This window comes from Podarcis liolepis (genome assembly GCF_965112155.1).
Source record: "Podarcis liolepis genome assembly, chromosome: 10".
NCBI lineage: Eukaryota > Metazoa > Chordata > Lepidosauria > Squamata > Lacertidae > Podarcis > Podarcis liolepis.
In genome coordinates, this window is record NC_139562.1 from 68,938,178 (window position 1) to 68,952,281 (window position 14,104).

Genomic DNA, 14,104 nt, shown 5'->3' on the forward strand with positions numbered 1-14,104 from the left:
TTGTTGTTGTTAAAAGAACTGTTTATCCAGAGTCATTGGGCCCATTCCAGCGGGGTGATCAACAAGCTGTCAGGCCCAGATCTTCTGCTGTGTAAGGAGGAGTTCAAAATGGTGCTGGTCAGAGCTGGTCCAATGCCTGGGGCTGTGTTTATATTCCCCATTTATTTGGACTGTGTACAGCACCGAAGAGGGCAATGGGCAGAGTGATGTCAATCTGCCGATTCAATAAACATTTTGTGGGAGAGGGTGGACCACTGTTTAGAGATGACTGTGATTAAATGGTATACAAATAAAATAAAATAAAAAAAATCCCCACCAACAGGTGTTCAATAATGAATTTAGCTGAGTGCACATTCTCAATATACAAATGTGAATTGGGATTGTGTGACCTAACCATAGTCCATAGTCTTTGCCATGTAAATCTCCATAAAAGATTTACGAGAATGAGGGGTGAATCTCTGTTGCGTAGGGCCCGGAATCATTTTCAATATTTTATATATTGTGACTTTAATTTTGAGTTGTCTGCCTCTGGTTAATGGTCTCAGATATTTGGATATGAAATTTATGGTAGAAACAAATGCCAAGAACACAAGACGTAATTTTGTTTTCTTTGCTTAAAGGGAAAAGAGCGTTGCTCAGAAGTTCATTGTTACTCATTGTTAATTAGCTATTGCCAAAGTAAACAGTATTAAACTGAATTTAGAAGAAATATAAATAATTAATTTTAAGTTTGGCCGGGGGGAGGGGAGAACAAACTAGATATTATTTAAGTCTAACAGCAACAATGAAGTGCCTGCTGTTTATTTAATACCCTAACCATTGGTGAAGATTCGAGCAATGGTAAGAGTACACTTATGACTATGTTATATCAGTAAGTACAAGTAACATTTATGAATAATTTTCAAGCATTCAGAGACCTGTTGGCAGAGAGTGGAATCACTTCATCCGAAATTGTCCAGGGGGAGCAGGCAGAGGCATTTATCTTAGGATGCTGGATAGCTCAGTCGGTAGAGCATGAGACTCTTAACTCAGGGTCATGAGTTCGAGCCCCACATCGAGCGAAATATTCCAGTATTGCAAGGGGTTGTACTAGATTACACTTGTGGTCCTTTCCAACTCTATGATTCTATGTGCCTATTAGCCATAAAATTGCACCAGATTTTTTGAAGTATGATACCACTTATGTAATACTTTATAACAACTTTCTCCCAAAATTAGTGGAAAATGTGGCACCCTTTTATAAATGTTTGAATAATTCCTTCATGTCCTGCTACTATCTCCAATCTTTCCTTATATAATTTATATTTGAAGATTTTCATAATCTTTGATATTCTCCTCTAAACAATCAGTATTCTTCTTGAAGTCTGAACAAAGCCTCATATAGGTGATTAAAAGGTAAAGGTAAAGGGACCCCTGACCATTAGGTCCAGTCATGACCGACTCTTGGGTTGCGGCGCTCATCTCGCTTTATTGGCTGAGGGAACCGGCGTACATCTTCCAGGTCATGTGGCCAGCATGACTAAGCCGCTTCTGGCAAACCAGAGCAGCGCATGGAAATGCTGTTTACCTTCCCGCTGGAGCGGTACCTATTTATCTACTTGCACTTTGACGAGCTTTCCAACTGCTAGGTTGGCAGGAGCAGGGACCAAGCAACAGGAGCTCACCCCATTGTGGGGATTTGAACCGCTGACCTTCTGATCGGCAAGTCCTAGGTTCTGTGGTTTAACCCACAGCGCCACCCGCGTCCCCTATATAGGTGATTAAAGGTAAAGGTAAAGGTACCTATTCACCAGACGAAGCTGCTCTGGCGAGCCAGCACCAGCGCAGCACACGGAAACGCCTTTTACCTTCCCGCTATAAAGCGGTACCTATTTATCTACTTGCACTTAGGGGTGCTTTCGAACTGCTAGGTGGGCAGGAGCTGGGACCGAAAGACGGGAGCTCACCCCGCCGCGGGGATTCGAACCGCCGACCATACGATCGGCAAGTCCTAGGCACTGAGGTTTTACCCACAGCGCCACCCGCGTCCCGTAGATATAGGTGATTACATACTACTAAATAATATAATAATATATTATAATATATAATATAAATATAGGTGATTACATACTACTAAATAAGAATGGTCCATGACTAATTAGATGTGATACTCCTGGTGGTGTTTTCTACATTATTAGTCATCATTGCTCAATCATCTGCACGGTCCAAGGCATGTCGCTACCTGGGGCAATGAACAAGATGGTGCCGCCACTGATTGGTATGGCTGTAGAATCTTATTTTAGTACTGGCAACAGGATAGCATTCTTTACTGCGCCTGAACATCACAGGGCAGTTATAGGTGTGCAAAACAGGAGAAAGGTCCTCTGGGAGAGAGGTTTAGCTAGTGGGCTCAGGAAGACCAGCTAGGAGGCTTCCTCCCAGTTCTGCTGCTGATGTGGTTGCCTCACTCTGCCTAATGATAGGGCAGGTTCTGGTCATCTGAGCGTTCTACTATGTGCATCATGCTCAGTGGTATAGTAGTAAATTTTGAAGGGCACAAGATCATAACGACAGACCAGAGAACCAAAAAATTTAGGCAGCTGATGTGGCAAAGAGTGGCGTAGTGGTTAGCACATAAGAATTGGGCTGATTTCACATCCCTGATCAACCATGTGGCGTTACTCCAGTCCTGTGCATAGTTCCCTGAGATAAACTCCATTGAACTCAGTGGTGCTTACTTCTGACCATTGCAGGTTCAACTTGTAAAACACCTTGAGCTTCCACAATAAATCTTCAGTCAGGTGCAATGCAACCTTCAGCTTTTAATTAGAAGTGCAAAACAATATTGCAGAGAAGTACAATTGCTTGATTGCTTTTCCCGTTCCGTGCTAATTTGCCACAAACAACCGTGAAACTTGAAAGCTTCATTATCAACTATTCACTTGCGAAAGCAAGGCAGATCCATCAGTTACACTGGCTTTTCAAGAGATGACATCAACATGCCTGCTCTGGCAGGGGGGGGGATCTTGGAGCCACGCTATTCCACCAACACCACCCCATTTCTGATCATGCCACACCAAAAGCTTCTAACCAGTCATTTGACTGAAGGGACCAGCTCATAACCTGTGTGTTGTAGAGCTTTGTTGGTGGCCTCATCATGCCTTCTGGCGGTTCCCTCATTGCGAGAAGCAAAACTACAGGGAACCAGGCAGAGGGCCTTCTCGGTAGTGGCACCCACCCTGTTGAACAGCCTCTCATCAGATGTCAAAGAGATAAACAACTACCTGACATTCAGAAGACATCTGAAGGCAGCCTTGTTCAGGGAAGTTTTTAACGTGTGACATCTTAGTGTACTTTTGGTCTTTGTGGAAGCCGCCCAGAGTGGCTGGGGAGGCCCAGCCAGATGGGCGGGGTATAAATAATAAATTATTATTATTATTATTATTATTCAGCATGGTCTGACAACAATCAGGAAGTATTGAATATGTGTCAATAGCCCCCGTGCTAATCAGCAGTGACTTAGGCATGTTTGGAAAGAAAAGTAATAATAATAATAATAATAATAATAATAATAATAATAATAATAATAATTTATTATTTGTACCCCGCCCATCTGGCTGGGTTTCCCCAGCCACTCTGGGCGGCTTCCAACAAAGATGAAAAACACACTAAAATGTCACATTTTAAAAACTTCCCTGAACAGGGCTGGCTTCAGATGTCTTCTGAATGTCAGGTAGTTGTTTATCGCTTTGACATCTGATGGGAGGGCGTTCCACAGGGCGGCCACCACTACCGAGAAGGCCCTCTGCCTGGTTCCCTGTAACTTGGCCTCTCGCAGTGAGGGAACCGCCAGAAGGCCCTCGGAGCTGGACCTCAGTGTCCGGGCAGAACGATGGGGGTGGAGACACTCCTTCAGATATACTGGACCGAGGCCGTTTAGGGCTTTAAAGGTCAGCACCAACACTTTGAATTGTGCTCGGAAACGTACCGGGAGCCAATGTAGGTCTTTCAAGACCGGTGTTATATGGTCTTGGCGGCCGCTCCCAGTCACCAGTCTAGCTGCCGCATTCTGGATTAGCTGTAGTTTCCAGGTCACCTTCAAAGGTAGCCCCACGTAGAGCGCATTGCAGTAGTCCAAGCGGGAGATAACCAGAGCATGCACCACTCTGGCGAGACAGTCCGCAGGCAGATAGGGTCTCAGCCTACGTACCAGATGGAGCTGGTAAACAGCTGCCCTGGATACAGATTTGACCTGTGCCTCCATGGACAGCTGTGAGTCCAAAATTACTCCCAAGTAAAGAAACCCCTGCTTTTTCAGCATCTGTTTCAACTTTTTAAAAGTAAGCAAACCCTTGCATTTGTGTTCCAGATCCTTATTGGCGGAAACATCTCTGGCAACACAGTCTTAGAAGATGATTTCAGTACCCTGGATAGCAAGAAATGGCTCCTCCACCCTGGAGGAACAAAAATGCCGGTGTGTGGTTCTACTGGGGATGCCCTGGTCTTCATTGAGAAAGCGAGCACTCGCTATGTTGTCACCACTGACATTGCTGTCAATGAGGATTCTTTCCTTCAGCTGGACTTCGCAGCTTCTTGCTCCGTCACCGACTCCTGCTATGGTAAAGGCTTCTGCATTTCCCATTTACATACTTGCCAGCCTTCTCTGCTGTCGTTGCTTATTGTTCTTCATTCAACTCTCTAAAACAGAATCTAAAACAGGCTTTCCCACCGGAAAACTGTGATTTGTTGTTTCTGTCTTGGCGTACTTGAAAGTCTCCCATCTGTGGTTTGTGTATACTGAAAGTTTATAGATGCCAGGTATTGGTGGAAAATAAGGGTCCGCTCACTTGCTGAGTTTTCTGGTTCGTGAATAGAGCTGAAATTTAAAAGGCATGCCTGGAAGCACTGTCCTTACATAATAACAGAAAAAGAGCCCTGCTGGATCAGCCCAGAGGCCCCACTTTGACATCCTGTCTTCACAGTGACAAACCAGATGCCTATGGGAAGCTCACAAGCAGGCATTGAGTGCAACACCATTCGCCCAGATTGTTATTTCCAGCAACTGGTATGCAGAAGCAGGGCACTGTGAGCCAGTATGGTGTGGTGGTTAAGAGCGGTAGTCTCGTTATCTGGGGAACCGGGTTCGCGTCTCCGCTCCTCCACATGCAGCTGCTGGGTGACCTTGGGCCAGTCACACTTCTCTGAAGTCTCTCAGCCCCACTCACCTCACAGAGTATTTGCTGTGGGGGAGGAAGGGAAAGGAGAATGTTAGCCACTTTGAGACTCTTTAAAGGGAGTGAAAGGCGGGATATCAAATCCAAACTCTTCTTCTTCTTCTTCAGGTGTGCTGAACGCCCACATCCGTGACCAAATAGTCAGACATGTACAGTTCCTATTATTCCTGTTTCCTTACATTCCAGTCCAGAGCTTGAGCCGCACACATCAGCTCAGCAGCTTTCCCATACACTTCAATGGTACACATGTGGACCCACCCTTTAAAGTAATCAGGAAGATCTTATGGATGTGTGAACTGTGTGTATGCACCAGAACTTACCCAGCAGCGGCCGTTACTGGAACAGGAGGCTGTTCTTTATTCTGAGTTGTACAAATTTAGGACAAAGCATCTTGACATTTCCAGCCTGAATCTCTTGTTCTGACTTTGGTTCCATATAATGTTGCATTATATGGTGTGTCATGCGTTAAACTGTTATGGTTCCTGCAACCCCGGAGACCAAACTCCTACCTTAGATCTTGTTTGCACCTTTAAAAATTGGAACAAAGTAACATTTACATACAGCTGATTTAACTTAGACCAAAGGAAGGTTTAATCATGTATGTCAACTAACTGCAGGCAATTACTTCAGATTCTGTGTATAAAATGGAAATTAGGCTTAAAGAAAATCCCTAAAGTAGATTAACCAATTTGCTCATAAGTAATGAAGATATTTAAGTCTGGAAATTAACTAGGGGCTCCAAAACATAATCATCATGCTTCAGTTTGGAATCACAGTTCATTACAATTCTGTTAATGTTAAGAGTGCTGTAACTGATCTGTTAGTTATATGACTAAGTTTCCCCCACTTTTAGTTCAGTCAACCATTACAGTGGTGCCTCGCAAGACGAAAAGAATTCGTTCCGCGAGTCTTTTCGTCTTGCGATGTTTTTCGTCTTGCGAAGCACGGTCCATCGCAACTGCGTCTCTTCAAGCGGCTTTAAAAAAAAGCGCAAGACTTTTTCGTCTTGCAAAGCAAGCCCATAGGGAAATTCGTCTAGCGAAGCAACGCAAAAATGGAAAACCCTTTCGTCTAGCGAGTTTTTCGTCTTGCGAGGCATTCGTCTTGCGGGGCACCACTGTATTTTGATGGAGTTGTATTAACCAGGACAGCCATAGTCATAGAGCAACATGCTGATAAAAACAAAATAATATAAAAACGACATGTACCTTTTTTTAAAAAAAGAAATCAACACATAATTTGTACACGTAAGTAGTCTGTGGTACATTTTAAGGCTTGAGACACAAAATTAGTTATATGACTAGGGATTGTAATTTTTTCTTTGTCTGTTCAGCAGTTAACAGTGCAAACCTATGCATGTCTCACAAAGGTCAGAGCAATTCTAACTCTTCCTCGGCAGTCACTTGGCCACTGCCATAGCCCAAGCCCTCCTGGTCTTATTTCAGTGCCTTGCTCTGGCTACCATAATCATGGTAGCTCCAAAACAGCCTGTGCCTTGGGCAAGTGTAGCAGAGGCCAACGCAGTGGCAGAGCCCCTCATCCCACACCAGTAGGGCTCATCAGAAGGAGACCTGCTGAATCCTAAACCACCCATTCCTAGCAACACTGGATTGCTCCTAAATTCTTTTGAGTTTAATAAGATTTACTTCCAAGTAAGTGATACCATTATATTATTGCATAAGTATATACAACTGAAACCAAGGTGTTAGAATCAGGATTAGATAATACATCTAAAACTGAAAAATTGGATTGGGCTGGCTAGCACGTTGATGTTCATCCCTTTGTGATTGCAACAGCAAACGATGCATGTGTGAATGAGCCATCACAGACTAAACACAGAAAGTTTTGCTACAGTGACACTTAACGCAGGGCTTTTCAAGAGAGTCAATTCATGCATTCAGCTGTTAATCGTCAAGTGTTAAGGAATCAATGCGTGAGCAAACTCCTTCAAGTAAAGTTTAGAAGATAGAGGCAATTTGTAAAGAGATACTGCTGTCTTTCTCTTTTTGCTCACTGGGACTTATCTTTTCAGACTCCTCCACTTATGCTATCTCGGTAATCCTCACAATAGCCATGTGAGATAGACCAGTATTATGAACTTCAAGTGGTAGGGGTAGAGGAGGGCTGAAGCTGAGGTCATTGTGACTTGCCTAAGCCCACCAAGGGGAACTTGTGACTGGGTGGAAATTTGAGCCAAGAATGTGTGCTATAACAGTGTACACTCTTAACCATGACATCCCACTAGTTCTCAGTGACAATACATCTCTCAGCATGCCATTAAATAGATATTGATTCCATCTTGTGTGTTCAGATGCATATCCCATTCCGCTGCAGGTGGCCTGTTTGCATTGCATTTCTTTCAATGCACTGTACACCTGTGTGCATTTATTTATTTATTTATTTGTTTGTTTGTTTGTTTGTTTGTTTTATTTTAGTATGCCACTCCCATAACATAAAGTTTTATGGGCATCATATCTAAATGTGCATTCCTTTAAAAGCAATACGGTGCTCATCATAGGCTACAGACCATACAGTGGTACCTTGGTTTACAAACTTAATCCATTCCGGAAGTCTGTTTTTAAACCAAAGTGTTCTTAAACCAAGGCGTGCTTTCCCATAGCAGCAGGGGACTCAATTTACAAATGGAACAAACTCAACAGGAAGCAGAACATATTCTTATTCCAAGGCAAAGTTCACAAACCAAAACACCTACTTCCGGGTTTGCAGCGTTCTTAATCCAAGTTGTTCATAAACTAATCTGTTCTTAAACCAAGATACCACTGTGTGCTCCAAACTCCTACACAAAACAGGAAATGTTTGATTGGCAATACACTTTGGTATTATAATGCTGGACTGTTGTCCTACATCAGTGAGTTTGATGATACCATTGTCTTAACAATTCAACTCATTTTAACCTTTTTAGCTATTGAACTAGAGTATTCTGTTGATCTTGGTCTGACATGGCACCCAGTAATGAGAGACTGCCTTCCAACGAATGTCGAATGCAGTACATATCATCTCCAGAGGATTTTGGTATCAGATACATTCAATAAATGGACAAGGATTGTTTTGCCACTTCCTCCTTACACCAGGTAAATTGCCTTTGGCATATCCTTAAAATATGTGACCTTACAGGTTTTGTATTGCATTTTTAATATATTTCTGTGGTAGCTACATGCAAATAAAAATGGGGCAATTGCTATTGTTCAGTATCAGTCTCCTTATCTCATTGGTGTGAACTTGATCAAGCCAAGCTCTGAAATCTCTCAGCTCACTTGAACTGAGACCAGTTGCCCCACCATAAATGAGAGACCTGAGAAATTTGATGTGGCCAGTTGTTGTTCATTTGAAACCAAAGGTTTCTGTTCACCTGTAGAGAGTGCACTCTGGAAATCTCCACTTTGAGAGATGTTGGTCAATATCCATTTGTTTAGTCGTTTAGTCGTGTCCGACTCTTCATGACCCCATGGACCAGAGCACGCCAGGCACTCCTGTCTTCTACTGCCTCCCGCAGTTTAGTCAGACTCATGCTGGTAGCTTCGAGAACACTGTCCAACCATCTCGTCCTCTGTCGTCCCCTTCTCCTTGTGCCCTCAATCTTTCCCAACATCAAAGTCTTTTCCAGGGAGTCTTCTCTTCTCATTAGGTAGCCAAAGTATTGGAGCTTCACAATCTGTCCTTCCAGTGGGCACTCAGGGCTGATTTCCTTAAGTATGGAGAGGTTTGATTTTCTTGCAGTCTATGGGACTCTCAAGAGTCTCCTCCAACACCATAATTCAAAAGCATCAATTCTTTGGCGATCAGCCTTCTTTATGGTCCAGCTCTCACTTCCATACATCACTACTGGGAAAACCATAGCTTTAACTATACGGACCTTTGTTGGCAAGGTGATGTCTCTGCTTTTTAAGATGCTGTCTATGTTTGTCATTGCTTTTCTCCCAAGAAGCAGGCGTCTTTTAATTTCGTGACTGCTGTCAATGTGGCCTACATTTTTAAATATAGCAATATCAAACCTTTTCTCTTTACCTCCAGGATTATCTTTTCCCCAGCAAATGCTTCTCTGCCACCTCAGTAATTTCTTAGGTGTGGGATAGCAATGCAATAAATAAATAAAAAGACTGAAATCTGTTTAACAGTTGTATCTTTCACTCGAAAATACAAGCTTAGCTTGAAGTTTAATGCTGCCATCTACTGATCAGTTTTTTCAAGTATGCATTCAGTTGGTTGGTACGGTAAATGGAGTTCTCTAAAGATGAAGCTGGCTAACGGCTGGCTAATGGCTCATCCATACCCCCACTAGCTCCATTGCCTTCCCCCCAGGAAAATCTGTGGCTTCCCACTGAATTGGCACCATCAGCAATCAGGTTTTCCATTGATTGCTGTTTGTTCCGATTCAACGGTAAAGAGTGTGTTTTCCATGGGAAAGCTGTGGGGCAAACGCAGAACTGCTTGGACCCCTATCTAGAATGCATGGGGCAAAAGGCACGTTTTATCACATGTGGTGGAATTGTAAAGTAATCAAAAGCTATTGGGAAATGATTTATAATGAAATGAAAAAAATGTTTCAGACAACCTTTGTTAAAAGACCAGAAGCTTTTTTGCTAGGCATTATATGTCAAAAGAGTGGAAGAAACTATCTATGCATGCTACAACAGCAGCTAGGATATTACTAGCCCAAAAATGGAAAGAAGACAAGACACCAATGAAAAAGAACAGCAAGCAAAAATGATGGAATACGCTGAAATGGCGAAACTCACTCGAAAACTTAGAGACAAGGACAACAGAGACTTTAAAAAGGACTGGGAACTGTATATGGTGTATTTACAGAAACACTGTAAAGAAGTGGACCCACTAGCAGGGTTTGAGTAAACACTTACAGCTGAGAAAACAAGTATAAAAGTTTAGATATAATAACTGGAAATATAACAAAGTGTAGGAGGAAATTTGGAAAAAGACGGTATAAAAATGATTAGAATGTAATAATATTTTGCTAAAAGAATGCAAAATTAAGGTAGAATAAAATAGGCAGGAGAAGCAAATATCTAAAGAACCAGAAGAGGAAGTTGAGGGAAGTTTGGGACTTACATATTCTTTTGGTGACAATGATGATTGTGTTGAATACAAAATTGTAAAACTTACTATAAAAAAATAGAAAGCACGGGGCAAGTGGAAGTGTGGATGAGTGATAACTCTCTTCCTTTGGCTCTAGAAGCATTTGTTTCATATCTCTCCACCTTTCTCAAAGGTCCCAGGCAACCCGTTTCCGCTGGCACCAGCCAGCTCCATTTGACAAGCAGCAAACATGGGCCATAGACAACGTCTACATAGGTGATGGCTGTATAGACATGTGCAGTGGACATGGGAGGTGCACTCAAGGGAATTGCATGTAAGTATGGCGCTGTCAGGGACTGGGCAGAGGAGGAGGAGGAGGAATGGTGGAGACTGCCTCCCCATCCTGACCCTTCCAGGGAGGAGGAAGAGGACGACAGCATAGATTTACAACAGGGGTTTGTGGGAGGCTACAGCTCAGAGGCAGAGGGGAGGGGGAGTTGGGAAATAATGCGAGTGCCAGAGCAGCAGCTGGCTGACACATTGCCATTAGAAAGCATTCCAGACCCACCATCTCCCAGAACCCTGTGAGCCTTAAAAGTAGGAGAGCAAAGAGCTCGAAGGCAGAGGGCACTTAGTGGCACCCGTAGAGGAGGAGGTGGTGATGATGACGAATGAGGAAGTGGGAGAGACGGGGGGGGGGAGAGATTCACTGGGGACAACGCCATTATCCAAGAGGCTGGGTTCTATAGCCTCTCTCTGTAAAGACTGAAATCACAAAGGACTGTAAGAAACTTTTCCTTGTCTTTATACCTTCCTGGGCAACCAGCCGGGAGCCGCTGACAGCATCCTGACAGGCACTCTTTTCAGAGAGACGGTGCCAGGGTTGCCAGACTATAAGACGTGGGGAAGAGTGGCCTGGTAACTCATGCATTAGAGTAAGGAGCCTGGTGGGAAGGGGCAGAGCCTAATGGCCCCTGATAAGGGCAGAAGCTGGCACTTGGCAGCTCGAGGGAGGAGTCTGGTTGTATTTGGTGCCTCAGAGATGGAGTATGGTAGACACGGAGTGGGGAGAGCAAAGAAGAAAAGATCTCAAGCTGGGCAGAACTTAAGCCGTCCCCCTAGATCCTTCTGCTTTGCTACCTTTGTGAACTTGCATCAGGGAAGCAAGAAAGGAGTCTCTAGAAAGGGGACCAAAATTAGGCAAGGGGTCCTAATGGCAACGTGAGAAGGAAAATAAGGAACTGGGTGCATTTGGAGGGATTTAAGCAAATGCCCATTGGTATTTGGAAGGTACTGTCATTGGAAGGAGGAAGGCATCTGTTTGGTACTCCATCTAGGGCTGGCTGCCCTAAAACTATTTGCTTAGACTTTATATACTGTGTTTGCTAGGTATCGCTATCTGAAAGTAAGTTCTAGTAAACTGAGTAATATTAAAACCAAGAGCCTTCAAAATAATGAGTTTTTCCTGCAATGTATTGTTATGAATTAAGGCAATTCATAATATTATAGTATTATTATGAATTAAAGGTAAAGGTACCCCTGCCCTACGGGCCAGTCTTGGCAGACTCTAGGGTTGTGCGCCCATCTCACTCAAGAGGCCGGGGGCCAGCGCTGTCCGGAGACACTTCCGGGTCACGTGGCGAGCCAGCGCAGCACACGGAAACACTGTTTACCTTCCCGCCAGTAAGCGGTCCCTATTTATCTACTTGCACTTAGGGGTGCTTTCGAACTGCTAGGTGGGCAGGCGCTGGGACCGAACGACGGGAGCATACCCCGCCGCGGGGATTCGAACCGCCGACCTTTCGATCGGCAAGCCCTAGGTGCTGAGGCTTTTACCCACAGCGCCACCCGCGTCCCTTATTATGAATTAGACTTCACATAATTAGCGTTTCATGTTTAAAGTACAGAAAGAGAGAGTTGTGTGAGTTCTCCAGCCATGCTTGTAGATGAGGCAAGGGAACTCCTAGTGCTGTAGAATGGATCAAAAGCATTCTGAAGAAATCATTGAATGCAGAGTGCCTTACCAGCTAAATTCTCTTTTTGCTATCACTTACAGGTGTGATGAAAACTGGGGTGGACTGTACTGTGATGAGCCAGAGATACCTCTTCCCACTCAGCTTAAAGACAACTTCAACCGTGCCCCTTCCAATCAGAATTGGCTAACCGTAAATGGTGGGAAACTGAGCACTGTCTGTGGAGCTGTAGCTTCTGGAATGGCACTTCATTTTAGCGGGGTTGGTACCTGCTGTACTGAGCTTTTTTTTATAATTCTGAAATATACCCCAAAGAGAAGCAAATTGAAAGCAGAGCCTTGGAGTTACAAACAACTTGGAAATAGAAGGGTGGGATTTAGTGTAGTGCTAAGTATTATATGCACAGAGAAATGAGGTCTAGTCATGCAACCAGATTTTTTCCCCCCTCTCCTCCCGCTGCATGCTCTGTGCATCTCCTAAACCTGTTTTTGGAGTTTCCCCAAATCTACTGAGCATATTTAGGTGGCATGGAGCATGCAGGAGGAAGGGGAATCCTGTTGGGTGAACAGACCTGTTCTAAACTAGTATCACTGGTCCAAACAAGCAAGCATTTTATTTGTAACAATTTTTAATGCATGTTACTAGTGAGGGCCTCAAAATAGAATTTTTAAATCATACAAGCTCACAAAATTTAAACTACTGTCAGTTCTTTTCACTACAAAGCTAAATAGGCATTTTTTGCAGACTTGTTCCTATGTGTCCATTCAAAAAAAAAAAATGGAAATCTTATCTTACACAAAGCTATTCCCATCTTAAACATATTTACTATTTACTACTGAGTTCCAGACAAACCATTTTAGAAGCACAGTGCAACCATTTGTGATAAAATAATTATTTTAGATGTATCGCTATCTGTGGTTATATATTTCTAACTGACAGCCATTGCCATTTTACACTTAAAGGTTTATTTGGTTATGTGATTTAGGATTCAGAGAGAGCAAAAGACATGTTTATGGGAGGAGAGAACTCTGTAGTGGGCACTGGGTTGCTGTTTTCAGTGCAGTGGGTTCTAATGCTGAAGAGACAATCCACTTTTCAGTGCCATTTCTGCTACTGACCTACAACATAAATGCCCCCCCCCCTCTATTTGGGAGTGTGATGTTTTTGGATTCTGGGCCTGCTCCATGAAAACACTAATTGGTTTTGTGTTGTGTTGTTGCTGTTTTTAAAAAAGTAGTTTTGGGTTGATATTATTTTGAAGTGGGGAAATAAATCATATAGTTGTTGTTATTGTTGTCATTATTTCCTTTGCAGCCATAATGGTTTCTTTTTCTTTTTCAAGGCTTGCAGCCGCTTGCTAGTTACAGTGGATCTAAACTTAACTAATGCAGAATTCATCCAGTTCTATTTCATGTACGGATGTCTGATAACCCCCAACAGTCGCAACCAAGGGGTTCTCCTGGAATACTCTGTGAATGGTGGCATCACATGGACCCTCTTAATGGACATTTTTTATGACCAGTTCAGCAAGCCTGGGTAATAAGTATATTCCTGTTGCTCATGCAAAACCTGTTTTGATTATAAATACAGGAAACTCCCTGTTGGTTGTATTTCGGGTCATTGCATTCATCAGCGGAATGTGTATAATCCTGTTCCACCCCTGTTCTTGCCAGATTCCACCTTCTTCTGGGTCTAAAAGCAGTGTGGGGGGGGGGACGGTTGCATGTGTCTTGGTCACGCACAAAATGGTCATTCCCTGTAGTGTTTTCCTCCTCAGGCCCCTCTCTCGGAAGCTCTGAGAGCTTCTTTGTTTCAGTAGGAGGTGTTATGTACTGAAGTTATCACCCTGGGCCAGCAGGGGGATGC

The 14,104-nt window shown here is 43.5% G+C and overlaps 1 protein-coding gene across 2 annotated transcripts in view; it reads left to right on the plus strand.

The window, feature by feature from the left end:
* The window catches only part of RELN (reelin), a 311,434-nt gene that overhangs the window by 267,862 nt on the left and 29,468 nt on the right, over positions 1-14,104 (plus strand). For both annotated transcript variants that reach the window (XM_083463882.1, XM_083463883.1), the window contains 5 exons: positions 4,349-4,598; positions 8,137-8,305; positions 10,459-10,599; positions 12,322-12,499; positions 13,581-13,774. In XM_083463882.1, coding sequence (XP_083320008.1) covers positions 4,349-4,598; positions 8,137-8,305; positions 10,459-10,599; positions 12,322-12,499; positions 13,581-13,774 — 932 coding nt within the window. The remainder of the gene's footprint in view (positions 1-4,348; positions 4,599-8,136; positions 8,306-10,458; positions 10,600-12,321; positions 12,500-13,580; positions 13,775-14,104) is intronic.